Source organism: Lytechinus pictus, chromosome 14 (assembly GCF_037042905.1).
Source record: "Lytechinus pictus isolate F3 Inbred chromosome 14, Lp3.0, whole genome shotgun sequence".
In the NCBI taxonomy this organism is placed as follows: domain Eukaryota; kingdom Metazoa; phylum Echinodermata; class Echinoidea; order Temnopleuroida; family Toxopneustidae; genus Lytechinus; species Lytechinus pictus.
The window spans coordinates 5,033,699-5,060,036 of record NC_087258.1 but is presented as its reverse complement, the minus strand read 5'-3'; the positions used below and the strand labels follow the sequence as shown (position 1 = coordinate 5,060,036).

The 26,338-nt window shown below is 37.0% G+C and overlaps 1 protein-coding gene across 1 annotated transcript; it reads left to right on the top strand.

Annotated features, from left to right (window-relative positions):
• Positions 1-1,037: 1,037 nt before the first annotated feature.
• Positions 1,038-25,961, top strand: LOC129276741 (methylenetetrahydrofolate reductase (NADPH)-like). Its single transcript, XM_054913145.2, has 12 exons — positions 1,038-1,191; positions 10,191-10,547; positions 13,121-13,359; positions 13,733-13,849; positions 14,459-14,652; positions 15,602-15,756; positions 16,502-16,913; positions 17,274-17,456; positions 19,545-19,643; positions 20,117-20,239; positions 20,977-21,222; positions 21,926-25,961. Exons 2-12 carry the CDS (start codon positions 10,279-10,281, stop codon positions 21,959-21,961), a joined length of 2,073 nt encoding a protein of 690 aa, XP_054769120.1. The 5' UTR covers positions 1,038-1,191; positions 10,191-10,278; the 3' UTR covers positions 21,962-25,961.
• Positions 25,962-26,338: the final 377 nt, after the last annotated feature.

The following is a 26,338-nucleotide window of genomic DNA, read 5'->3' as shown; positions in this document are numbered from 1 at the left end:
TAAGAAATATACTAAACGTCTTCAAAAAATTCAGAACAGAGCTGGCCGTATCATTTTGAATGTTCATTAAACCGCAAAATCGAATATCAAATAGAGAAATACACCAACGACTCGAATGGAGGTCATTACAATCACGAAGAAATATCCATATATATATACAATGGTGTTCAAATCATTGAACGGCCTGGCTCCATTATACTTAGCAGATTCATTTAAATATTGTAATTACTCATATAATTTAAGAACCGTAGGTAATGTGATTATGCCCAAACCAAATACAGAAAATTGCCGTAGAATGTTTATATATAGAGGTTCACGCCTATATAATGACTTACCTTTAGATATGAAATTATTTTATCAAAGACTTAACTACATTTATTACTTATTTGAGCTCTAAGATTTCAAATTACATTGATCTCTGAGCAACACGTTGTTTTGCCGGGAGGGGGTGGGGTGTATTTGCTTGTAGCTTGAACCAGTATACATCTCTATGGCTTGAACTCATAACTTTAAATTTTGTTTTATGTCTATTGTCTAGTTTTCATTACTTTATATTGTGTTTAACAATGTTCTTTTCTGTTGTTAATGATGTTTATAATACAATCTGATCTATTTTATTATGTTCTGGACCCCTAGGCAGAACAGAGTGGTAATAATTTCCACTCTGAATGGGCAATCCAGCCATTCCTATGTATTTATTTTATTTTGTAATTATATCTGATGTATTTTGTTTGTATTTTGCATGTTTTTATGAATGGAAAATAAATACAATACAATTATTACAATTTAAAAAAGACGTTTAAAATGCATGCCTATATTAATTTTACCCCCAACTATCCAAGCTCAGCGCTGAATGCGCATCATGCTCTTGACTTTGTAGGTAGGTGGAAGGGGTGGAAGAAATGAACATGAGTTCAATTCGTGATGTGATATTCCAATCAACCTTTGATTCTGGTGTGATAGACGCATTCGGATATCGATACAGCTGCATTGAACGGTGGTTTCGCTGTAACGTTAGAGGGCGCTCAACGAACTGCACTCTGATATATATATGCCGAATTGCGAACGGCATAAAATTACGCTGCGATGTTCTTTGGGTCTCTTTCGCTTCTCAACCTTCGCCGAACGCACGTCGAAGCACCTGCTGTATGTAAACGAGATATCGTAGTCTTGTTCTGCTTTGTTGTACAGGCACGTATCTTCTACTCTTCAATTTTTATAGACCCTTTCGTAAAGCTAAGCCTACTTTGGTTTATATTGTGAAGTTTGTTGGCCAATTTGTTTATTGTTTTCACCATTATGCATTTTTAGGGAGGAAACTTGCAACACTGCGCCGCGCAGAACACAAAGTCAGAAAATTGCACGAAAATTTTAGAGAACTGAGTCTGAGATCTAACTTAGCCTTAGCCTTAGGTACGGTACGGTAACTCAAGTCTCTGTGTGAACAAATTTAGACTAGCTTTTTCGATCTGCGGTATCAACAGACAACAACAACAAATGTCCTTGGCCGGTGTAGCGGCGGATTTGGTTCCACCGGCGGATACCGTATCCGCCGGCAGATATCGTTCTTAATGGCCGATATCGTTTTTAACCGGGTTTAACGCGGCTTGATGTTTGCAGATTTGGTTCCTCGGCGGATTTGGTTCTATTGACGATACGTGTAATATTTATTTGGACAGACGTCCAACCTCGGCAGCGCGCGCATGCGCGGCTCTGGCAATGTCGTTACCAATGGGGGGGGGGGGATTTTCGTCCGCCTTTAGACTTTTAGTGAATTTTTATTCAGGGGCGGATCCATACAGCTTTTGACGAAGGGCTCGATGGGGGTGAGGGAATAGGAGAAACAATGACTCGATATATCATGTATACATAGACCTGGCAGTGGCACATGCGCCAAAACTTTGCTATTTATTATTATCAGATTTTGATGAAATTTTCATCATTTTGTTTTGTAGGCCCTACGTGAAAATTTATACTACTTTCAGTCCGCAGTATGCATTGATATCTTTAACTGTGCTTTTTCACACCGTGATTAGTGTAAGTTTGCCAGACTGGCGAAAATTTGTACCCCCATATAGGCCTATGGTTTTTATAAAACTACAGATTTTCAACGAGTTAAAACTTCATAATTTCAAAATAAATGAGGCAAATTAGTTTATGAATATATATTGCTGTTAACTCATATTATTGCTTGTAGAGTGCTAATTTTTTGTGAAAACATTAAAAAAAAAGAATTTCAAAACATGATTAATATCTTATGTAGTTTATTGTAGGCCTATTTTTAATTTGTCATGTATTTTTTTTATTTGTTTTTTTTTATTCCTTTTTTTTCAATATTTTTGTTAAGGAATCTGAATTAAAGGGATGGTCCGGGCTGAAAATATTTATATCTTAATACATAGAGTGGAATTCACTGAGCAAAATGCAGAAAATTTCATCAAAATCGGATAAGAAATAATAAAGTTATTGAAGTTTAAAGTTAAGCAATATTTTGTGAAAACAGTCATCATGAATATTCATTAGTTGGGCTGATGATGTCACATCCCCATTTTCCGTTTTCATATGTTATCACACAAAACCATATTTTTTTCATTTATTTCATACTTGTGTGAATAATATGTCTCCCTTATAATGAAATAAGTTGCAGCAATAAATATCTAATGCACTAAATCAGTTGTCACTCAAAATTTTCTAGTTCTTGGAGGAAAAAATTTGAATAAACCTAATTTCATATAATAAATTACAAAAGAACAAGTGGAGATGTGACATCATCAGTCCACCTAATGGATATTCATGACGTAACAGGCGGGGGGGGGGGAGTTGCCCCCTGGCGGATTTAACCAGGAATAAAAGAAAAACGGGAAAGGAAAAAAAAGGAGGGAGAAAGAAAGGGAAAGGGGAATGAGGGGAAAAGGAAAGGAAAAAGTGAAAAGAAAACGAAGAAAAAAACCCTTTTTAACGGAAAAGGAAGGAAATCGGGAAAATGAACGAAAGAAGAACATTTGAGAAAGAACAAATCATTCCAAAACAGGCATAATTATGTAATGCAATAGCACGGTGGGAAATAAATTAAAAGATGACAAAATGGCAAACAATAGCGCGAAACGAAGGTAAAATGCAATTAGTCAAAAGCTAATTTTTGGAAAACAAAGAAAAGGGACAAGAAAAAAAAATAACACGACCGGGCTTCCGATGATTGAAATTAAAGAGCAGGAAGAAAGATGGACTGCATACAACATTGTGCTATATATAAGCTAGCTAAATTTTATGTAAATAAGCTACCGGGGCTTTGCCCCAGACCCCACACAGCTGTAGGGGCTCTTCATTTATACTGAACCTCAAATTGCTCTATAACGCTTCCCGTTCACAATCACGTTCAATTACTGCACATGCGCGGGGGGGGGGGGGTCTTGGTTCCACACCCAAGAGAAATATAATAAATTAAAGGAGACAAGGTATAATGAAATGAATGGAAACAATGAAATTTGTTAGTTGCTGAATCTAATGGAAAAATCAATTACATAATTCGAATTTAATTTCAAAATGCATTTTTTTTTCCAGCTCGATCGCTTTGCGACTTTTTACAGATTTTTCCCACATTACTATGTTTTGCCCCTCAAAATATTTGGTTCATTACGCAACTGGGTTGAATAAATGTGTTTTGTAAAAGCTATATCCTGTACATGCCCGCGATTTGATTAAAATAGCGGCAATCTGCGAGGAAATGGCTTTGATATAAAAAATTCCGGACCCCAACCGCACAGCACTGCGTATGGAAGGGTTGGGCTATGATCCCAAAAAGTTCTACAAACAAGAACAAAAAGAAAGGAGGAAAGAAAAGCAAAGGAAAAGTGTAGAATATGATTTTATTTACTGAATATAATGCCAAAAAATAGCTCAAAGTTAGATTCTTCTTTGTGTGCAGTATGTGAATTTTGTTTCATTTATTGTAAAGCGCGTAGAGAAACTTTCAGTTTTATGCGCTATATAAGGGAAGTATTATTAGTAGTAAGTCTGTTTATATGTATACAAAACTCTAAATCATCTAGCACCTGAATATCTTAATAATACCATCAAATTATACACACCCTCTCGTAATCTTCGTTCAATCACTGACACATGCAGACTTTGCATTCCCTTGTCAAAACTCTCCTCTGCCGAAAAACGGTTTGCTGTAGCAGCTGCCAAGACTTGGAATACTATCCCTCTTTCAATAAGAAATGCTTCCAGTGTTCTTGGCTTCAAATCTTCCCTTAAGACATACATTTTTCCTCAATAATTAATTTCCCTTTTTATGTTGAATATTGTAGTAATTATTGCAAATGTTGAATTGTTATTCCTACATTGTACGCGCTATGGTACGTTTTGTTTTTAGCGCCTCTAAATACCCATTATTATTATTAGTAGTATTATCATGAAAAGGTGATTTTTTTTCTCGCTGGCTTCGTTCGGGACTTATATAAAGCAGCTTTTTAGCTCATGTGCTATACTGCGCCCCTCGTTTTTTTTTTACACTTCACGCTACTGCCGCAGAATCCTGTTCACAGTGGCGTATACAGACCACCAAAAAAAAAGGAATCTAAAGAGAGAAGAGTGAAAAATATTATTCTCTTCGCTTCGCTCACTTTTTTTTAAAGATAAATTATGCCCGATACGCAATATCTGGCCTTTTCAAAATAATCGCCTCATTACACAAAATTTTTGGCTCTCCCCCCCCCCCCCTGCTACGCCGCTGACTCAAGATCCCTTCTCTACACATGCCCATCATCCCTCCTCAGCACGTCCCCATACCAACGCACGACGTTCGCCTTTGCCAACTGGTCCTTCGCTTCTTCCAACCCTAACATCTTCATCAAGTCCTCAGTCTTCTTCCTGTCCATCAACTTCATCCCACATCACTCTCACCATTGCTCTCTCCTTGCCCTCCTTAAGATCCCCATCTTATTTTTGTTCAAACACATGTCTCATTCCCATATAACATCACCGATCTTACACAACTCTTATACACCATTCCTTTCATCTTCAAAGGAATTCTTTTCCCACATAGCAGCTCTCCACATTCCCTAAACTTAACTCTCCCAAACTTTGCTCTAGCTGTCACAGATGCCTCACACCCACCACACCATAAATGATCATGAAAAATACATTTCCTTAAAAAAAAGGAGAGATTTGGATCCCTCAATATCGCCTGTACTTCTGGTGATACTGAATAATGGGATATATCACGTGTGATTTCATCACAATTAAGGTGTAATTGACACAAGTCATAAACATTTACAAAACACATCAGAACAATACTCTAAAAGTACCATTTCGGTGTGAACCCTTTTATTTTGTTTCTTTACAACTTTGATTCTTTCATTTCCACTTTAATGCATGTAAATGAATATGAAGAAAAGCTTAACCTTTATACAGTTACATAAAACATTTTCTCACTACCAGCATTAGCTAATTAATGTCCATCCAATATTTTACTACAATAGCCGACAGCGTCACTAATGTGTCACATTTGAGTTTCAAGCAACATTCCTATATTACAAAGGTGTAATGGTCCTTGGATTTATCTACTGCTACCATTCAAAGTTTTATTTTTTTTTTAATAGTAAAAGTAAAACTGCATTATTTTTTAGTTAAAACTACTGCTTGGAAATACTTATTGCAATTTTTTTTTTTTTAATGGATATTAGAATAGAAAATTCAACCTCAAATTTTCAGCTGATTCCATGGCTGAATATTAAGTTTAACTAGAACTATCTCTGACGGTGAATAATACCCTCGCCATACGCTGTAACCATGGCAACAGTTTCACACATCTGAAAAAATGTCTTGCCAAATATTACCCAAGACCAAGATATTTGCCTAATTTATTTTACTCATTGTTACCATGTCAACATGGTTTTCAACACATGGAAAATGTGTCCTGCACATCTTAACCTCAAGACCAATGTATATTGGTTGAAAATCAATAAAGTAATTCAAACCATTACCATGGCAACACAATTTCCTTCACATACAAAAAATGTTTCTTGTACATCTTTACCCCAAGACCAATGGGTGATTTCAAGTTAGATGTTGGAAGCACATTTTAGATTGCTTTTACTATCTCCAAAACCTATTCTGAGTTATAACAAATAATTCAGATCACAATATTGACAGCTAAACATAGAGTTTGGTGTTATACTCGTGTAAAAATTGACCCAACTCCAACACCAACCCAATACCAAACTCAAAATCACACAATGTTTATACCAAACTTCATGAAAATTTGTTAAAAATTGAGGAAGTTGCTCAAACTGCAAGATTTGCAACGGACCATAAACTGATTCCCATATACCCCCTCAAACTCCTCAAATTAAATATTGATGTAATATGTTCAATCTATCTGAGATGCCACAGAAAATTAAAACTGTTTTCGATTCCCCCTACGGCTGCCATAAGAGAAATGAGACGCGTGCATGCATGACGTGTGAACGTGATGAATAAAGGATATCGCGATAGCGCAAGAACGATATCTTCCGAAGGGAGTGGCCTTTTTTGGTACTGAATCCGCCGGAGGAGAACCATATCCGCCGGCGGATTTGGTGCCTAGAACAGTATCTGCCAGGCGCAGGATCCGCCGGTACACCGGCCCTTGCCCTTCTTCTTCCTATATAGGTACAGACTTCCGTTGGCATACCGTATATCGTACTCGTTGTGCTTGTCAAGTGACCAGATTAGCCTGGAGGCGACTGGGGAGTAAAACTCTACGTAGGCTTACTTAGCCTGGCCTGGAGGCGTCTGGGGAGAAAAGTCATCTAGGCCTAGCCCTAGGGCCACTCATTCAATGAACAAGGTTATGATATAACCTTGTTCTCAGTTATATCTCCATGTGTGGCAAAATAACTAAGGATGGCAATGTTTGGCTTATTTTCACTTTTTCTTTGGGACAAATGCTTGATTTTTTTACACTGACAGTGACAGTTTCCATTACACCTATTAGTATTCGTCATACAACTTGGCCCAAGTAAATTTGATTCTTTAAATTATTTTTTTCTCAATTTAAAATAGAGATTAAAAAATGAAAATTTTCTTGCCATATTATTTTCCACCAATAGAGGGCGTACACAAAAATATGCCAAAAATTCAAGTTTTTGAGCGCTCTAGTGAATACAAAAATTATTCCCAAGTTACTAATGAAAAATAAATTGCAACTGTACAGAAATTAGTAATTTGGGTCACAAAAGTGATATTTTAATCATTTTTTAAAGTGTGTGCTCTGTACAGCATTGGCATGCCATAGTCCAACCTGTAGATTCCCCACAGGCAGGGTGGTTGCAGTGAACAAGTGTCTAGGGCCTACTCTTAGACTTAGAGCCGTAGCCGTGCCCGGCGTAGGCTTACTCCCCACTGACGCCTGGTTCACTTACGCATTGCATTGGTCTATAGTCACACTGTCTAAAGACGTCGTGTCGAGGTTCCCGGGGCAATAGTCACAGTAGACCTTTCCCACGGTGAAAGTAGACCTAAATTATAAGTTTTGGTTAGGAATTTGACCCCAAACTAAGGTACATGGGCCAAAACTAAGTTTTCCCCCCAAATTTGATATGTTTGTACATATTCCTTCAATAAATATTAGTTAATAATATTAAAAATAATTAAAGGACAAGTCCACCCCAACAAAAAGTTGATTTGAAAAAAAAGAGAAAAATCCAACAAGCAAAAAACTGAAAATTTCATCAAAATCGGATGTAAAATAAGAAAGTTATGACATTTTTAAGTTTCGCTTAATTTCACTAAACAGTTATATGCACATCCTGGTCGGTATGCAAATTGGCAGTCTGATGACGTCACCCACTCACTATTTCTTTTGTATTCTATTATATGGAATATGAAATATTCTAATTTTCTCCTCTTTGTCAAGTGAAACAAAGTTTTATTTCTCACTGAACATGTGGAATTACCATTGTTTTAACAGTTTATGGTTAAGTTAAGTTGGTCCTTATTGTCAAATCTGTAAAAATAGAAATTTTGTATTATTCAAACAATAAAAAACAAAAGAAATAGTGAGTGATGGACATCATCCACTTTCTCATTTGCATATCGCTGAGTTGTGCATTGAACTGTTTTGTGAAAAATTTGGGAAACTTAAAAATGTCATAACTTTCTTATTTTACATCCGATTTCGATGAAATTTGCAGCGTTATGTTTGTTTGATTTTTCTCTATCGATTAAAATCAAAAATTTTCTGGGGTGGACTTGGCCTTTAAGAGCACGAGCGTTGACTTACCAATACCAAGTCTGTTTTGATAAATTGAGACTGTCCTTGTTTATGGGGACGGTTTTATTTTTCACTTCCCCCTGCGGGACAAAGACATCAATTACAGGAATTGAGAGTGCTAAAAAAGGCTCAATTCCCCCCAGTTCACCATCTATTTTTCATGACTTACCGTCTTCCAATAATCTTGTAATGTAATATGAAACCTGATAGTGATATGTTTACATTGACTAGTCACTAGTGCACTTGATTGGTGGTGCCGGTGGCACTTGACAGGTGAATGAACTTTACATTACTAGATTTCTTGTGTGAAGAAATCTTTAAAAACTGAGACAGTCCCTCTAAACTGGGACAATCCCAATTTTCTGACCAGCGCCTCTACTGTATTTGTTTATCATAAATTTCAGAAACGCCCTGCTTATAGCGCATCATAAAAGACGGGCGACATGAAAGACTGTCCTTGGAAAGACCCTTTCGTGCAATCGGCCCCTGGCTCCGCGGGGCGGCATTTCTGGGGCTGGGCCTAGCCCTCCGAGGCACTGTTGACTCGATACAAAGTCAAAGAAGCAGGAGGACTAAAAGAAAATCAGAAAATGTTTAATAACTCCTGCGAAACAGCAGATTTTTCAGTCTACATCATGCCTCGCTTTGGCTGGACACCAATAAATGCAAGCCAAGGCAATTAATACCTTTAAAAACAATCGATACTTTTGTTTTTAGATTAATATTATTGCTGGCCACTTTTGGAAATCAACGAATAAAAAAAATAAGCGAAACAAGCAGTGGTGAGACTGACTGTTTGTCAACAAACGGTCTAACATTACCAAAGTCTAGACTACAGTGAAAAGTCAAAAGACTGGACACTTTGCCAACTTATCGTAATGCTTTGCATCAATTTGTGTGTAAAATAGTGGTGCCTGGAGGATGGACCCTAGTCTTTCCCTTGTAGGCCTAGGCTAGGCTAGATCTAGTGTCTTTGATATGAATATAAATAGCGTGCCCTCTTATTCTTAAGACGAAAAAATTGCTGTCCCTGAAGAGGAACAGCATGGACGTCAACATGAATGAACATATTAGGCCTATTTATTTGGAAGTCCCAAGTCCAAAGAAGTCACCATCCAAAGCCTGAAGAGCTTGAGACTGTATCTATGATTTCATTAATATTATCCTATCATTCATCTCCATCCACCAACATTTTATGACATTAAAAGTGGAGGGGTGATGGACAATTCAATAACGCAGAATTACAGCTGCTTTTTAATGTGATTTTATAGACTAGATGTAGACTGATATTAAATCTGCTGTTTCGGAGGAGTTTTCAACATTTTCTGATTTTTATAAATTTAGGGGATGCCGTGGAGCCAGACAAAGTCTTAGCGGAGCATATCCCTGACAGAAATAGACAGGTCTATTTATCTGTCTAGACTAGATCTAGACCAAAAGCTTCGGTCCTGTTATGTTGGTTGTTCCGTTGGCTCCACTCGCCAAATACAGAGACCGAAGTTGCGCGACAGCCGAAGTAAGTCACTGTTTTTTCCCCGTTTTGGTGCATTTTAGGCCAAAACAGAATGATAATCTTTATTTTGGTACAGTTCTTTTTATATATTATCTGAAATAAAGACAAAAATCGATGAGCCCCGTCGGGGGGGGGGGGATTATGCATTGTTAACCCCCTAATAGTGGCTGCACGATAGCGAGCAGTCTGTGTACGAGGAGAAATTTTTAAAAAATAAAAATGTTAGAAAACTCCTCGAAACAGACGGCTGCCAGCTGTCTAGACTAGATCTAGCTCTAAAATAAATACTGAACTTTATTTTTGAAACATATAACTTACACTGTTCTTTTTTTTTTTAAGCTGAATAAATTACCCTAACTCTGTATGTCGATAATGCTTGTGGATCATGTCTCGTGATATTCTCTGTCTATTAATTTGCAGGATAACACTTACAAATTCACAGCATTAGTATCCAGAAGTGGAAGATTAAGCAGAAACCATCAAAGCACTTTGCAATTCTTTGCCTATCATGGCAGTTGTGACACCAGTTGATCAAAATGGAGTTCCCCTTCAGAAGGAAGCCTCGGTCTCAAATCTCCAAACCCTTATTCAAACGTTGCATCAGAATGGAAACCTGACGCCCACATCTCTTTCTCGTAGCCCCTCCCCGGATCCGGTCTTGCCCTTCATGCGACTCTCCGAGAAGATTGCCAACCGTATCGCCAATAAAGAACGCTGGTTCTCTTTGGAATTCTTTCCTCCCAGGACTGCTAATGGTGCAGTCAATCTTGTAGCAAGGTATGTGCATTCATTTTCATCAATTTGCGGGTCTGCTGCAGTATTTAGTGTAAAATTAGAATGGTTGCTTATAATTTTGATTTAGCAGAAATTTATTATCTATTAATCAGCATAGGAAATACATAAGGACAACAGACGATTTCACCCTCATGACAGCCAAATTGGTTTGGTTCGACCATGTTTCTTATAAAGTTGCCCTAATATCTGCCACAAATAATATTCAAGAACATTTAGAAATAAATTGAATTTATGAAGCAGTTTTTTATTGAGAAACAAGATGTACATGTAGCCCTAGAAAATTGAAATGAAAGAAGTAGCCCCAGAAAAGTGAAAACCATTTCCGGACCATGCGAAGAATGAAAATAAAATTGATTAAAATAATGATTAGAAAAATAATTGATTCTCATGATTTTGTTCAAAAGATTTAAAACTATTTCATTGTAATACGTTTTTTCTATGACATTTAAGCCTATTTTTAATTTATGATAATGTATGTGTATCTAGACTTCTGCTTGTAAGTTCTCAGCATTATAGTAGTGAACAGGATCTTTGTAGGTTAAAAAGAATTTCTTTTTGGGGGGGGTGGGGGGACTCCTGGGGAGGGTGCAAATTCTTAAAAAGTTATTAATTTTTTGAAGTGCTATTACAGGGATACCCCTCAAAAAAATGTTAAAATAGAGAATAATAATCATGATTATCCTAATAATGATGATGAAGATATAAAAGAATAGTAAAGATGAAACAAATAATAAAATGAATTGAAAAAAGAAAATCCTAAAAAATAGGTCATCATAAAAAGAAATAAAACTTGATTTAAAGTTGGTGAGAAATTAAGGAGTGAACACAGCCAATGAATTTTAGAATGCAAAAGTAAAGTTCACACTTGCTAGGTGAATAGGGCACAGCTGACTTAATATCCCTACCCCCACCCCCTTACCCAGAATCTGTAACTCGGGGAGGGGGGTTGCAGTTGACTTAAAAGTGTGAAGGTAACCTTAATAATACATGGAGGAATGTCAAGAACAGAAAGATAGGTGTAGAAGGGCGTCCAAAGACAATTGCCTCTATCACCTTGGGCTAACACGGCCGCCGGAAAATGAGACACAGGGTCTAGTCAAGTTTATCATCCTGAAAAGCAAACTAAAGTAGATCTAGATAAGCCATGATGGCTGATTATCATTGTCAAGGTGACCTCTCTGTCAGTTCAGGTGACGTCAATAGGGCAATGTCTCATAATACCGATAAACAACAAGCTTGTTTGCTGATGTGTCTAGGTCATTTAAAGGCCAAATGATCCAGCAGCCTAATAATAGCCTGCCCCACTTGGGGTGGGGCAGGCTATTACTAATATCTGGCCAGGTTGTTTGCCCGTGATGCAATAGTATACAAGCACTAGCGTACCTACAGGGGGGGGGGCAGGGGGGCACTCTGCCCCCCCCCTGACGAGTCACAACCAATGCAAAAGACGTATCTTTGCCCCTCCTGACGGGCTTGAAAAACCTGTTTTGCCCCCCCCCCCCTGACGAGCTTGAAGACCTTTATTGCCCCCCTGACGAGCTTTTTTTTTTTTTTTTTTTTTTTTTTTTTTTTTTTTTTTTGCTTGTCAATTTTTTTCTGGTACGGAATCCTTTATTTGTGATCGAAGACCTTTTTTTTTTTTTTTTTTTTTTTTTTTGCTTGTCAAATTTTTTGGCGGACGGTTTTGCCCCCCTGTGGAAAATCCTAGGTACGCCACTGTATACAAGACTACATTGCACATAAGAGGGGGGGATTCCGATGCAGCCCCATTCAGTAAGAGTTGTTTGTTGTTGGATCTTTCTCTTTTTGTTGGGATGGACTTGTCCTTTGATAAGGGTTAAAGCCTCTCTTTAGTTTTGGGAATTTCTCAAAAAAAATTTGGTAATGAGGTTTAACTATTCAAGTTTTTTTCTTGTCAATGAATGTCTCTGTCCCAAAACTGTTATGCTGTGGATGATATGAAATAATAAGTTATTTTTGTGGAATGTGGATCATGTATTTTGAAATTTTTCATGAACATTTATTTTCATTATGCACCCAGTCAAAATATAAAGAGCGGTATTTTTTCTGGGTTTTTTTTTTTTAATATGGAATGGGCAGAAAAAAAAGTCAGGATATTTTCTTTGTTGTATCTTTTCTGTATGCAGTCACTAAATTTGTAAAATAATTTGTGTTTAAAAATGTGCCTTTTAACACTACAGAGAGAAGGTGCTAATTCTTTTCAGATGTATAATTTCAGTACAGTGGTCTGAATTTGTAGACTAGCATAGATGAATGAGATTGTATTTTTGTAGCTTCTTCAAACTTCAGCAAGAGGAAATACGGTAAATTTATCTCAGACCCACTTGCTGAATGATATGTCAATTAGGGTCTGTGACTGCAGAATAATAATGATAATTGTATAAAGCATTTATGAGGTGCCGATTATCTAGTTGTCTATTCAATGGCGCACTATATATTATATTACCCCGGCGTAAGCTTCAGCTGCTTGGCGCATTCAAGGAATTAATCCATTTACAGTGTATTTTTCTCCATCTTTGATTTAATTTCCGTAGATTTGACCGTATGTTCCATGGTGGGCCTCTCTTTTGCGACATCACATGGCACTCTGCTGGCAACCCTGGAGGGCGCAAGGAGACCAGCTCTATGGAGATAGCCAGGACCATGCTCAATTACTGCGGACTGGACACCATGCTTCACATGTGCTGTGTCAGTCAATCAGCGGATGTGATCACCAGACATCTGGAGTGGGCTAAAGAGTGTGGTATCCGCAACATCTTGGCCCTTCGTGGAGGTAATACTCGGATCGATGTTCAGTGCTGAATTTGATTTTTTTAGTTTTGAAATATGTTATTATTTTATAGGGAGCTTTCGCAGCATGGCCCAGGGGGACGAGGGGTGAAGAAGCACCCCAAGATTTTTCTTTGGGGTGCTGCATGTACATGTACTATACACCATCTTGTTATTTTTTTTTCCCAAACCAGCACCCCCTCTTCAAGAATTGTTCCACGTGCCATGTTTTGCCAATTGCAGTTTTTATCTAAAATTATGTTTTGGAAAATGATGAAAATTTTCCTGTTTTATAATTTTTGATATTATTTATATCCCCTATATTAATGGTTCTGCTTTGAGAGAAAATAGTTTTACTAAGATTGTCTTTTTCACAGATATTCCTGGTCACACAGACGAATGGCAACCCACTCCGGGAGGGTTTAACTATGCTGTTGATCTTGTCAAACATATTCGAAAAGTATTCGGGGACGATTTTGTCATTGCAGTTGCAGGTAATTTGGAATTGCCAGTTAATAATTTGACTTCAGAGTACTGTTAGTTATGGTGACCATAAGAGGGGTGGGGGGGACATTGGAGGAGGGTTATTCCAAAGAAGAATAAAAGCATTACAATGGTGCAATTAACCAAGTGCTTTGTCAGTGCATAGGTAATCTTTCTTCCCCCAAATTTGAAGTCCCTCTCCCCCCCCTCCCATTAGAAGTTATCGTAAGAAATGCATTTTAACCAACTTGGTCTACAGTGTATATCCTCGGTGATTTCATGATCTGCCTTGCAGGATGATAATGGGGAGATTATGATTTACCTCAGTTAAATTTTGTCGTAATACTGTCATAGAAATAAGGGAAGGTGGAATGTGTTATTGGACACATGCAGGTTGGAAGTGACAGTAATTGATTCAGGAGAGCGTTTCATCAACATTTTTCATCTGACATCTTTCCTTGATTTTGATTTGATGAGACGCTAGGTTCCTATGGTAACCATCAGATAAAATGAGACTTGTCGGACAAAACGTCCACATGTCCTTTCTGGAAACATTTTTTCTGATGAAAGCACCAGATAAGGAATATATTTATTGAGTTACCGTGGTGTTTGTTTGTCAGGCTACCCATCCGGTCACCCCGATGCTGTGAGCTACGAGGAGGATCTCAAGTGCCTGAAAGCCAAAGTCGATGCAGGTGCAGACTTCATCATCACACAGCTCTTCTTTAAAGCCAAGACATTCCTCAAGTTTGTCCATGACTGTCGTGCAATAGGAATCACCGTGCCAATTATCCCGGGAATCATGCCCATACAGGTGAGGCAAGAGAATATGCGGTAATTGCATTCTACACAGAAATAGAAAGGTTGTTTAAACATTCAACAAAGCTGCCAACTAATGTGTTTTAACGATATTAGTATGGGTTTTTTTTATTGGCATGATTCATATGTGTATTTTATCAATTTTTGTACCAAAATGTGTTTTTTTTTCCTTCAAAATATGATTTTAATTATGGATCAGTATGTTTATTGGTCAAAAGAGGTTGGCAGCTCTGTTTCAAGGTGGTTTTCATTCATGGTTTCATCGTTGGTTAAATAATTTGAAATATTCTTTTCATCACATCCATTTAAGAGCAACAAAGTGTTTTATGGTTGGTATTTGACAGTAGCCCAAATAATGTCCAATGTGCCAAAGGCAGAAAATTACCAAATTTGATCACTGACATTCTACTCTAGTCACCTGGTCTATGCCATGTCTTTTTTTCTTAGATTTTGTATTATGCATGATGCTGTGTCAGGGATGGCTTTAACAACATCTTCAATTGGAATGGAAAATGGGAATTTTTCGAAGAGTATTTCATGAGCTAACGGCAAGATGGCTTATATTCTAGTTGTATACGTATCTTTAAAGCAAAGTACAGTACCTGGAGTTGCACTAAATATTGGTTTGATGAGAGTGTTTGTAAAATCAAGGTTAATTGTCACAATGTCATGGTAGATCTTGGCCCCGTAACACAAATATGAAAGAACACTACTGATTGGTTCCTGGTCAGTATTTTGAATTGAATGAGCGTGTATCATTGAATTTGATTGGCGAGTCCATTTAGCAATCACTGTGTTACAAGCCCAGGTTTATTTACATAAGCCAACTCCATGAAGTCATTAGGGTTGTGGATACATGTACATTGTACATGTATGTCTTTGAATAAGATCATCATACAACAACTACTAATATTACCATTACAAACAATATTGCTTTTAACCAGGGTTATCACTCTCTAAGGAGTCTGGTGAAATTGTCTAAGCTTGACGTTCCTCAGGAGATCATGGATGTGATCGAACCAATCAAAGAAAATGATGCTGCAATAAGGAACTACGGCATCCATCAGGCCGTCACTATGTGCAAAGAATTATTTGAAAGGTATGGAGTTACATTGTATTCTCTGCAAATAATAAGTCAAGCTTTAGTAGAAATACCTGGAGGGAAGTCTACTGAGAGAAAAGGGAACGGGTCAGAGTCTATTCAAAATCAGCATTTAGAAGTCAAGCTGCAATTCAGATTTTAAAGTAACAATTGTTGCCAATCACATGAGCTTAGATAGATCACATATATGCTCTTTATTTGGGGGGCAAACTTGCCCAGGAGTGCAACAAGACTACAGCAAAATGCATTAACACTCACTTTAATATTGAATATGTTATTTCTAATATATACAAACCCAGTGTGCTGAGATGGTGCATGCGGTTTTGAATGCCGAGACGAAAGGAGGCAGTGATGTCATAAAGAACTTTTGCAGCTTTGCTTTATTGACTTTGATATTTTTTAAAAGTCAAACAAATTTGAATCCATTTCTTCTGCCCTAGTATTTCAGACATGCCGGATAACACGCAGAATTGACTTTGTGATGAAGGGGCAATGCAGGCATCTTCGGTATTAACAGTGTTGTGCAAAAGCTTCCAAGTAGCCTTATGGTTTTGCACCATTGTAAGTACCTGCCAGTGCACCACAATGCCAGGAACACTCATACTTGATCATAATTTGTATGATTATGATGGTTACAAGCGCACACAACTCTTTCATGGTTGTGTGTGCGGATTACTAAATTTCTACCTTTGAATCCCCATTTGCGTAGTCTGATGTTAAATTAGTTGTTTGCTTTTTCTAGCGGAGAAGTGTTTGGAATTCACATCTATACCCTCAACCGAGAGGTAGCCACCATCGAGATCCTATCTTCTCTTGGACTATGGTGTGGTGAGCCAAAGAGATCACTCCCGTGGAAGACCACTGCCAACCTCAAGCGAAAGCAGGAGGATGTACGTCCCATCTTCTGGGCCTCCAGACCCAAGAGCTATGTTTACAGGACTCAAGAATGGGACGATTTCCCCAATGGCCGCTGGGGCGATTCCTCGTCTCCAGCCTTTGGTGAGCTGAGGGACTACCATCTGTTTTACCTGACTAGCAAGTCCGACCAGAAGCAGTTGCGAGCCATGTGGGGCGAGGAGATTACCTGCGTTGAAGACGTCAGTGAGATCTTCACGTGCTACCTGTCGGGAGAACCCAACAGATATGGCAACAAGGTGGGCAGAGACCAGTTGATGACATTAATTTCATAGTATTGGGATGTAAAACTTAAGGATTAGAAAGTTTTTTTTAAGTAGTCAAGTGAAGTGTTGGTCTTGTGCTTGGGCAGAAAGATGGCGTTCCTGTAAAAATTTGACCTGCATTTTTTTAGTGGTTTGTAAAGGCATCCATTGTTTCTACAAATTTGATAGTGCTGAGCCAGTGCGTTTTCTGACCTTATTCACAGGTCACATGGTCATGTGGAGAGAATGAAATATGTTGTTTCTGTAAGATGTATCTTTTTTCTTAAAAGTGGTTTGTATACATGTAATGTCCAATAATTTTTACCCATTTGATAACGTCAACCATATCCACAGATCACACGATTTCCATGGAACGATGACGAGGTGTCCTCCGAGACGATGAGGGTGTCGTCCCAGCTGGTGTCCATCAACAAGCGCGGCGTGCTCACCATCAACTCACAACCCAACGTTAACGGTGAACCATCCTCCGATCCGGTGGTAGGATGGGGGGCATCTAATGGTTATGTCTACCAAAAGGTAACATAAGCCTGTTGACAGGGGCTCTTATTATCTGGCCTGACAGGTACTGTTTCACAGTGGTGAATGGTAAAGTAGCAGTGCGGTTGGTTTCTACTAATGCGCTACTCATCATTGCATGTTTTACCTCTTGCCAGTTAACCTCGTCATTTTACCTTTTTTTTTTTACACAAACCTTGTTGACATCATTTGCTCTTTGGTCTATTTCCTGCACTCAAAATTTATCAGGGAAAAAGAAGCTCTTTTTGCCAGGCCAAAGCCTAAGATGTCCTCTATTTCATTCCTTTAAAGCCATTATGAACCAGCACCTCCTCATGTCTTCAACTCCTTGAATCTGGCCAGGTTTCTAACCCATAATGCAACAAAGTAGTTGTCCATTTGAATTATAAAACACCAATTAATTGCTCATTACATTCATACCACTTTAATTATGATGCCACTTGAGTAGCCCAACAAGCACTTTACCCCTCAAGATGTTTCAGTTCCCCCCCCCCCCCATACAAAGTAATAGGTTAATTTGTTCTTTGTATTATTGATTGCATATAAAAAGGAATAGGATTAGAGTTATTCATAACAGAGGTAACAAGAGTGTTGGTCAGTTCATCATCACTTAAATTTGTAGGACGATCCATAATTAAAACCTATTTAAGTTAAAGTGTAATCCTGAAAATATCTTGAGTTTACTCTGACCATAATCAAATTCTGATTTAAGATCTAGAGCTTACAGTATAGCTACCTTTTCCCCAAACTGTAGCCATTCAGAATTTGTAAGGTATTCCAAGGAGCAAAAATGTCAGTAGAGCCAGTTTCATACCTTCTCTTCTATTTACCGTATACCATATACCGCATCCTTGCTGTATAGATGTCACCCAACAGGAATGGATGGTTTTAATGGCAGGTAATTTATTTAAGCCTTCTCCAGAAGCTTTCAAGTTCCATCTATTTTTCTTGCCATGTCATTATGATAGCCTATTATGTTGTCGTAGCGTCATACGTCATTTTGTCAAGTAAAAAATTGAAAGGTAATATGTCATCATGGCCACCTGATTATTGCGAGTTACTTTATCGTATGTATCGAGCCATTACTACATGTAATTTTTATAATTTGACTTTTCAAGCTTGGCGATATACTTTATCTGGTAAATTGTCAATTTGTCTACTACCAACTCGTCCACTCACCACATGGTCTACTTTCATTTAGTCTAATGCCATTCCGTCCATCAACATTTTGTCTAACAACCATTTGGTCAAATAATCACTTCGTCTAATCACCATTTCGTCTACATGACCATTTCGTCTCATAACCAGTTGGTCTAATATTCATTTCATTTGTTTTGTACAATTAACACTTTGTCCAATTAGACCAAATGGTATATGGACTAAATGGCTATTGGACCAACTGGTTATTAGAAGAAATGGTAAGTGGACGAATGGGCAATTAGACTATGTGGATAGTGGACGATCTGATGGTAGACCAAATAATTGTAGACGAGTTGGCAATTGGACGAATTGGCAATAGACGAATTGGGATTAAACCCTCTATCTCAGCATGTAGTCATGCGACTTATTAGAAGTTGACTTGGCAAGATGACGTATATCCCAATGTCAACATACAAATTGGTTATAAGTCAACTTGGCAAGATGGCATCTCTATGTCAATTCCACAAGGATATTAAGCCACCATGTCAATATAAAGTATCCTGCGATCTTGTCAAATAAATGACAATTTCAAGCTTTTGTACATTTCAAAGTATTATCATAACCTAATATGTCATTACAGGCATGAATAAAACTGCCTTGAAATATTTTTTAAGGATATCCCCTTTTTTTTGTGTAATTTCTACCTTGCTCTTCCCAAACACTTTTGCTCTCTCCATGTTCTGTGTTACTTCTCATGTAGCTCTCTGTTTCCTTCTTCCTGCCTTTTCATTTTCATTGCATTAGCTTTCCCAATATGACTGCCATTTCCTGTTCAATAAATGCCTTGACAAGTAGACTTCATTCGTACATTGTTGCTAACACGCTATTAAAGTCTCAATTCCACTCTCAAAGTTTTCCTGTTGTTTTTCTTGTTCATCCTTTCTGCAGGCGTACCTTGAGTTTTTCTGCTCTCGAGAGAACATTGCTGCGTTGCTTCACATTCTTCAGGACTTTCCTCTTGTCAACTACCACGTCGTCAATGCCAAGGTCTGTATCGCCTTTAGTTGGTGTACACCCTCTTTGTTTACATTTTGTTTGGTCTTACCCCACATGGTGCAATCTTTTTTTTTTGTCTGTATATAGATACTTGATGGGCTTTGAATAATTTAGCGAAAGATTTATTATTGTTGCACTCATTAAAACTTTTTGTCATACATTTTCACCATCTTTGGGATATTTCATGATTTTACTTCTTATCTCAATTCTTATTTGCACATAATGTTCACATATTTTATGAGATTTATCTACCATGATCTACCTTTGATGATTTCAACAGATTCAAGTCTGTATTAAACTATACCTTTTTAAGAAGCACTTAGCCCTATACAAAATTAAGACAAATCTTCCACATACATAGAGACTATTTATAGTATGGTATTATGCATCTCTAAGAACTGATTATCACTATCATTATTATTTCATCTAAAAGTAGTGGATATATTATTTTTCTCTGTGTGAAGGGCACTGAGACAATAACCAATGCCGACCGTCTCAAGCCGAACGCTGTGACATGGGGTGTCTTCCCCGGAGCAGAGGTCAAACAGCCCACCGTTGTGGACCCGGTCAGCTTCATGTCATGGAAGGTCAGTGATTGATGCATTAACCCATTGCCTAATGAAACCGGAAGGTCCCTGTACAAATCATATGGGAATTACAATAATCAGAAGTCAACCGCTTAATTGTTCTGAGTGTTTGTATAGCAGTATTGAGATGAAAAGCTTGAAATAATGAATGATAGAATAGACATTCAAGTATCTCTGCCTATGTGTATGTCAAGTCACTTTTGCCCCAGAAATAATTTATGTATTTGCTGTTCGGCTTTATTCATGAACCACTAGCTTTGTGATTTTGAGTCACTTTGTGGTGTCCTGAAAAAGAAAAAAGTATCAACAATTTTCTTGTTTATCTTTTTTTTTTTTTTAAGGTAAATGTTTTTTTTTTCCAAATCATCTGTAATACTATTCTGATCATGACAAAATTTATTTCATTTTAATTAGAAGAGTAGAAATAATGACACATTAATTTTGACCAGGAACAGAATTTGCATTGTATTTGTACATGAAGACATATATTTTTGCCATTTTGAGTCTGACATGCACTTACAAAATTACTGAGTATCTTCGGAACTGTACACCCGAGAACCACAACTTTTCAAACAATCATCAAACATTGTGTCATGAACTTTTCACAATACAGATTTATCTCACAAACATCGAGGGAGACCATGAGGGCTAACTCTTTACCCATTGTTCCAGTTGTACTTTCAAAAGCCCCCAAATTTTAGTTCAAGTGACCATTAAAATTATAATCTCTTCCACAGGACGAAGCATTTGGCTTGTGGCTAGAATCCTGGGGAACACTCTACAAGGAAGGCTCGCCCTCTTGGCACATCATACAGTTCATCCACGACACCTACTTCCTGGTGAACCTTGTTGACAATGACTACGTCAAAGGCAACGTCCTATTTGAAATCATTGAGCGTATGCTGCAGAGGTGCGAGAACTCCAAGGGAGACTGCCGAGTTAGAGATGTCGAAGATGAATGCAATGCCACAAAGAAATTGAAGGTAATAACAGAATATTTTATCTAATTTATTTATTTGTAGTTTTATGTTCAGTGATTTTACATGTAAGTTGTATGATGCATTATCTTTAATCATATTTGAAATTGTTTTCTGAACTCCAAAATGTATATCGCTATATCTCCTAACTCGCGTAAAGGAATTACAGCAAATGAATGAGCAAGTGTGCATAAGTTGCACCTTCGCATCACCTGACCGGGTTGTGATGCTATAGTATGCCAGATCTTCTGGGCTTCGCAGCATATCATGACCCGCTCGCTATCATGCTCTTTCATGCGGACGTACATACACGTCAAGTGATAAAATATTCATATCTGTAGTTAACATAGACAGACGACTGCGTTGACACACATGATCAGTCTACTGCTTCGCCGTTCTCGTTCACTCGTTCTAAAAGTCTCAATTGTAAAATATTTGTTTTGTTGATACATCTAAGGCCTTGTTACATAAAAGCTACAATCAATCATGGAATGTTGGATAACTGTATGTCTATAGCATACCATGTACAAAAATGTATCAATCCTAAATCTTGATTTGTCTGATAATGTAACGTTTCAGTACCCTGTTACATAGAAGCTATGTATCGATTATAAAATGTAGCATAACTGCACATTTATGGCAAATCATGTATAGGAGATTACAATCAGTTGTAGTTATCAATTTTGTCTCTTTATGTTACATCTCCCAGGTTTCTGAAGAGGAGATGAGCTTGTCCAACGACTGAAGGATGTCCTCGTGGACGGATTAAAATCCCATCTGAAATACTATTGACAAGGCTATGCACAAGTCTCTCTGCCATTGCTTTGATCTTGAGCCATTGCATTGGGCTGAAGCTTTCTTCACACGTCTGAAATAAAGAAACTGTGCTGGATGACAATTATGATTTATGTATATTGTGCAGTATTGTGAGAGGTGGCATTTGAAGTGGATTACTCAAATGTAAATGCCTAAAGTGTTAGACTTGAAATTTCAAACACGGTGATATTTGATTGAGCCATAATGGTTCAGAAATTGCTAACGTATGTTGAATGAAAACATTGAGTGATTTCAAGTGCGGTGTTCGGTGTTGGTGTTGAGAGCATGAAAAGGCCACTGAACCGAGCTGGGTTCAGAGGAACAATACAGATTGCATCACGCGCACCTCCACTGTGCTGCCGATCATGTCAACTTTCGCGAGAAGTCTCGACAACAAAAGTGAACTCGGTGAGAATTTGCAGCATAATCTCGTTGTACAGAATGAAAAGGCTAAAATCGCTTCAAGATTCCCCTAAAATAAATATTATTTTCCATGAAGATGTATAAAGCTCTAAGGATGTGCACTCATTCTAACTGTAAAAAGTAATTTTATGGGAATGTTTCATCCTGTTCCTAATCATGAGCTTCAGATCACCAACACTGAACTTGAAATCATGATTTTGCCAATCCCTTGGGGTTCTTGTTGGTCAATGGGAAAATTACATGTAAGTCTTAAACACCAGCTTGCATGCTTGGTTCAGCAGATGACATTCAACACCAGCGCTCAACAGGAACTGCCAGAAATTGTCGTATTTCCAAGGTCAATCCCAACACCGGCCTCCTTTCAAGTAAGGAGTGGCTGGTGTTAGTGTTATGATAATACCAACACCAGATTTCATCACTACTTATAATCATCCATTGAGTCTTATATTTTGGGCATCACACAATGAGACTCTCCTTTTGTAAAACAAATTGGGTCCCTTTCATGCGAATGTGTATGCTATCCGTGGAACATTTTATGCAGGGAGCTGCCAGTAGAAATGACTGGAACATTGCCTGGACTGCGACAATTGATACGTAGTCATTTGAATTATATTTTACAAAAAAGTCAACAGGTGACATGAATGGAATTTGAATTGTGTCCTGCTTGGATATTTTCTTGGAATTTAGATATGTTGAGAGAATTTTTAATCAGTCTGATGCCAATTTTCCCTTAGCGTGTATGGCTTTATGTAATGATGGCCAGAACTTAATCTACAAGTAGATCTGTGATATGGTATAAATTAATATTTTAAGTTGGAAGACTTTCTCTCAATTATTATTCACTGCCACTGCTCCAGTTTACCTGGAAAAAACTATGAGTGTGAATTAACTCAAATGAAACATCATACTTAGGTGGAGGTGTACTTATCAATATCTCCTGATTTCTCTGTAATATATACCGGTAAATTAAAAAAGTAATCAATTGTGAAGTTCTCTCGGTATTAGGAGTAAACTTTCTAATGCCTATGATCAAGTCAAGTATATTGCATGTACCTACTTGTGTAGGCTATGATAGAGTTTGTCATTGTGCAAATGTTATGCAAATTTCTTATGGTGTATAAGCATTTTCCCCATATGATTCAGCATTACAAAAGTGGTTTCCCTTTTTATTTTCAAATTCTTGTGTCTTTAATATAGTTATTTTTCAACTCTCTCTTTCTCTTTAATTAAAATGTTGAAATGAACATTAGTTAGGCTTAAGATAAAAGAATTATTCAAATTTTCTTGGATCTTTTTTATTATGATTTTTTTTGATATTTTTGCTACTGTCACGGCACTTTCATCAAACCATTTTATGTGCATGAATGTATATAAAATGTCATTTTGTAGAGTAGTGCGTATTTATTATTAAATTCATTTTTTATAGTTATACATGTAACTATATGATCTCTTTTATTCATAAGTTATCTGTTATTTTCTTTATATTCCATTTGTTGTTTATATGATTGACATTAATTACTCCTTAAAATTGTACACTTATATTCATACTTTGTTTCTATTTAAATTGATTATATTGTACTTGTTTTATTCACGTTCTGTTTAAATTGTAAAGCGCTTAGAAACTGTCTTGTATTAAGCGCTATATAAAAGCTCCATATTATTATTATTATTATAAGAACCATGAAGCTTTGTTTTTCTTACAATATGGGTGTTGCATTAATCTATGTCTATCTAGCTTGCTAACTATCCATCTACATGTACCTATCTATCTGTCCATCCAACATCATCCATCCTTTCAATAACATCCATATTTTCTTGCTTTGATAAATATATGGAAATATTTATTTCATTCATTTGTATACTATGAGCCCACCGAAGTTACCCTTTGAAAGGGTCTCACGTTTAATATTTTGTTGAATTTTGTTTTGCAATGTACTGTGTTATTCTGTATATTTGTTTGTGCTAGATGATTGCAAACAGAGAGATTGCTAATGGAATATTGTCAGGGTCCTGGGAATGATCTTTTTACAGGAAGTGTTGATCAATTTGGCAAGGCAAAAAAAGGGGGTTTTACTACAAAATGAATCCATTTTGGTCCAGAAAAATTTGACAAGCCCCCCCCCCCCCCCCAAAAAAAAGGGTTTCACTACAAAATAGAGGTCATTTTGGTTATATTTGTACATTTTGCCACACCTACCAGAATTCAAGGCGGTGCTGCCTATGGACAGTAAACACACGAGCACCCCCAGGAAAATCTTGGGGTGCTTCAGCACTCCCGCTTCCAAGGGTCATGCCCATGAATATTGTGATTATAATGTGGTGTCTATAGTTAACTGATATCGTGGTAGAGGTACTACCAATATCCCCAAAATTATTTTTAAAAACTAAGAAGATGGAAGAAATCTATGATCTGTATGTAAAGACAACATTTAAGTCATGGGAAATTTCTTTTTTTTTATGATCATAGTTATATTAGAAAGCATGTGTATTCAAATGAGGCATTAGATGGTATGATTTATGTTTTAAAAAAGATGATTTCAGAAACTAATTGTATGCTAATGAAACAAATGCCAATTAGTTTTTATAGCGATTCTTTGGGACCTCAAAATATTTTTCTACAAATATCTTGGTTTCCTTGTTATCTCAGTATGTGAATAATTTAGACCGAGCTAGTCCTTTTGAATTGATCTTTCATCCAAGATTCAATGGGGATTTTGAATTTTATATATTTTTTGTAATTATTATTAATGGTGCCATCATTGTGTGTATATGATATTTTTTTTATTGATTAACTGTCTTACTTTGTCAAGACTTGAATTCTAACATATCTTGCAGTATTATTTTGATAATTTGATCACTCTCAGTTTTTTATAGACACTGGTAATTTATGTGATTATGTTACCAATACATCATTGAAGAGATAAAAGTTTTTTTATAGACACTGGTAATTTATGTGATTATGTTACCAATACATCATTGAAGAGATTATAGTCAAGTGTGTGTTACAGGTGATGAGTTAGGATTTAATCATATCTAATAGAAATTATTATTTAAGCTTATCACAAATTTCTCAAACTGACTTGATGGTACACCAGCAGCCCAAATTCATGAATAGTCTCAACTGTGGTAACTTTGCCATTATGGCAAGTACCATGGTACCAGGGCTCACTCAACAGCTAATTGAATTTGAGGTTTCCAAGGCAATTTTCATAATGAAAAAAACAACCATAGTTGTAATGCTTTACATAAGGGTGACGGCCGGGCCCGTTAGTTTCAAGCTCTACGTAAAAGCATTATTTAAACAGAAAATGAATGTTATTTTGGAGAATGAATTGACATTGTAGTTCAGACATTGACATGACTGCTAAATCATTCAATTTCTGTTTGTGTCACAAGCAATTTTATTGATACGTTTGCAGATGTGTAACTCATTTTTATTATTAGTATTTTCCATATTTTATTTTAAACAAAATCTAATAAAATCAAAAGTTGACTGAAACTCTAAATGCAGCCTGCCCTTATTTTGTTTTCTCAGTCTTGGGCTTGGGTGAAACAATTTTTATCATACCTATTTTTGATAAGTTTACAGTGCAATGAGTCGATGCATAGGCCTAATGATAAAAATGATTGCAAAATATCAGGCTGGATTCTTATTCATTGGAATGAATGAAGTATGTGTGATGAATTGAAATGGAGTAGAGGGAGGCAGGCCTGTACTGTGTGGGTTATGTTATTGTTAATAGTTGAACTTTTCACTTTATAAATTTACAGAGCCATTTGACTGAACTATAACTGGCAGCCTTGACAAAATTACAAAGAAGTTATTTATATAAAAGGGGCAAGCTAAAACAAGTCAAATAGGGTGTCTGGGGGTGCTTGAAAC

What these genes read in the sequence shown, in the direction of transcription:
- LOC129276741 (XM_054913145.2), top strand. Translation starts at nt 10,279, where the DNA reads ATGGCAGTTGTGACACCAGTTGATCAAAATGGAGTTCCCCTTCAGAAG. An exon ending in CATCTTGGCCCTTCGTGGAG is followed by an intron (nt 13,360 to 13,732) that starts GTAATACTCGGA and finishes TCTTTTTCACAG; the next exon opens with ATATTCCTGGTCACACAGAC. An exon ending in TGCAAAGAATTATTTGAAAG is followed by an intron (nt 15,757 to 16,501) that starts GTATGGAGTTAC and finishes TGCTTTTTCTAG; the next exon opens with CGGAGAAGTGTTTGGAATTC.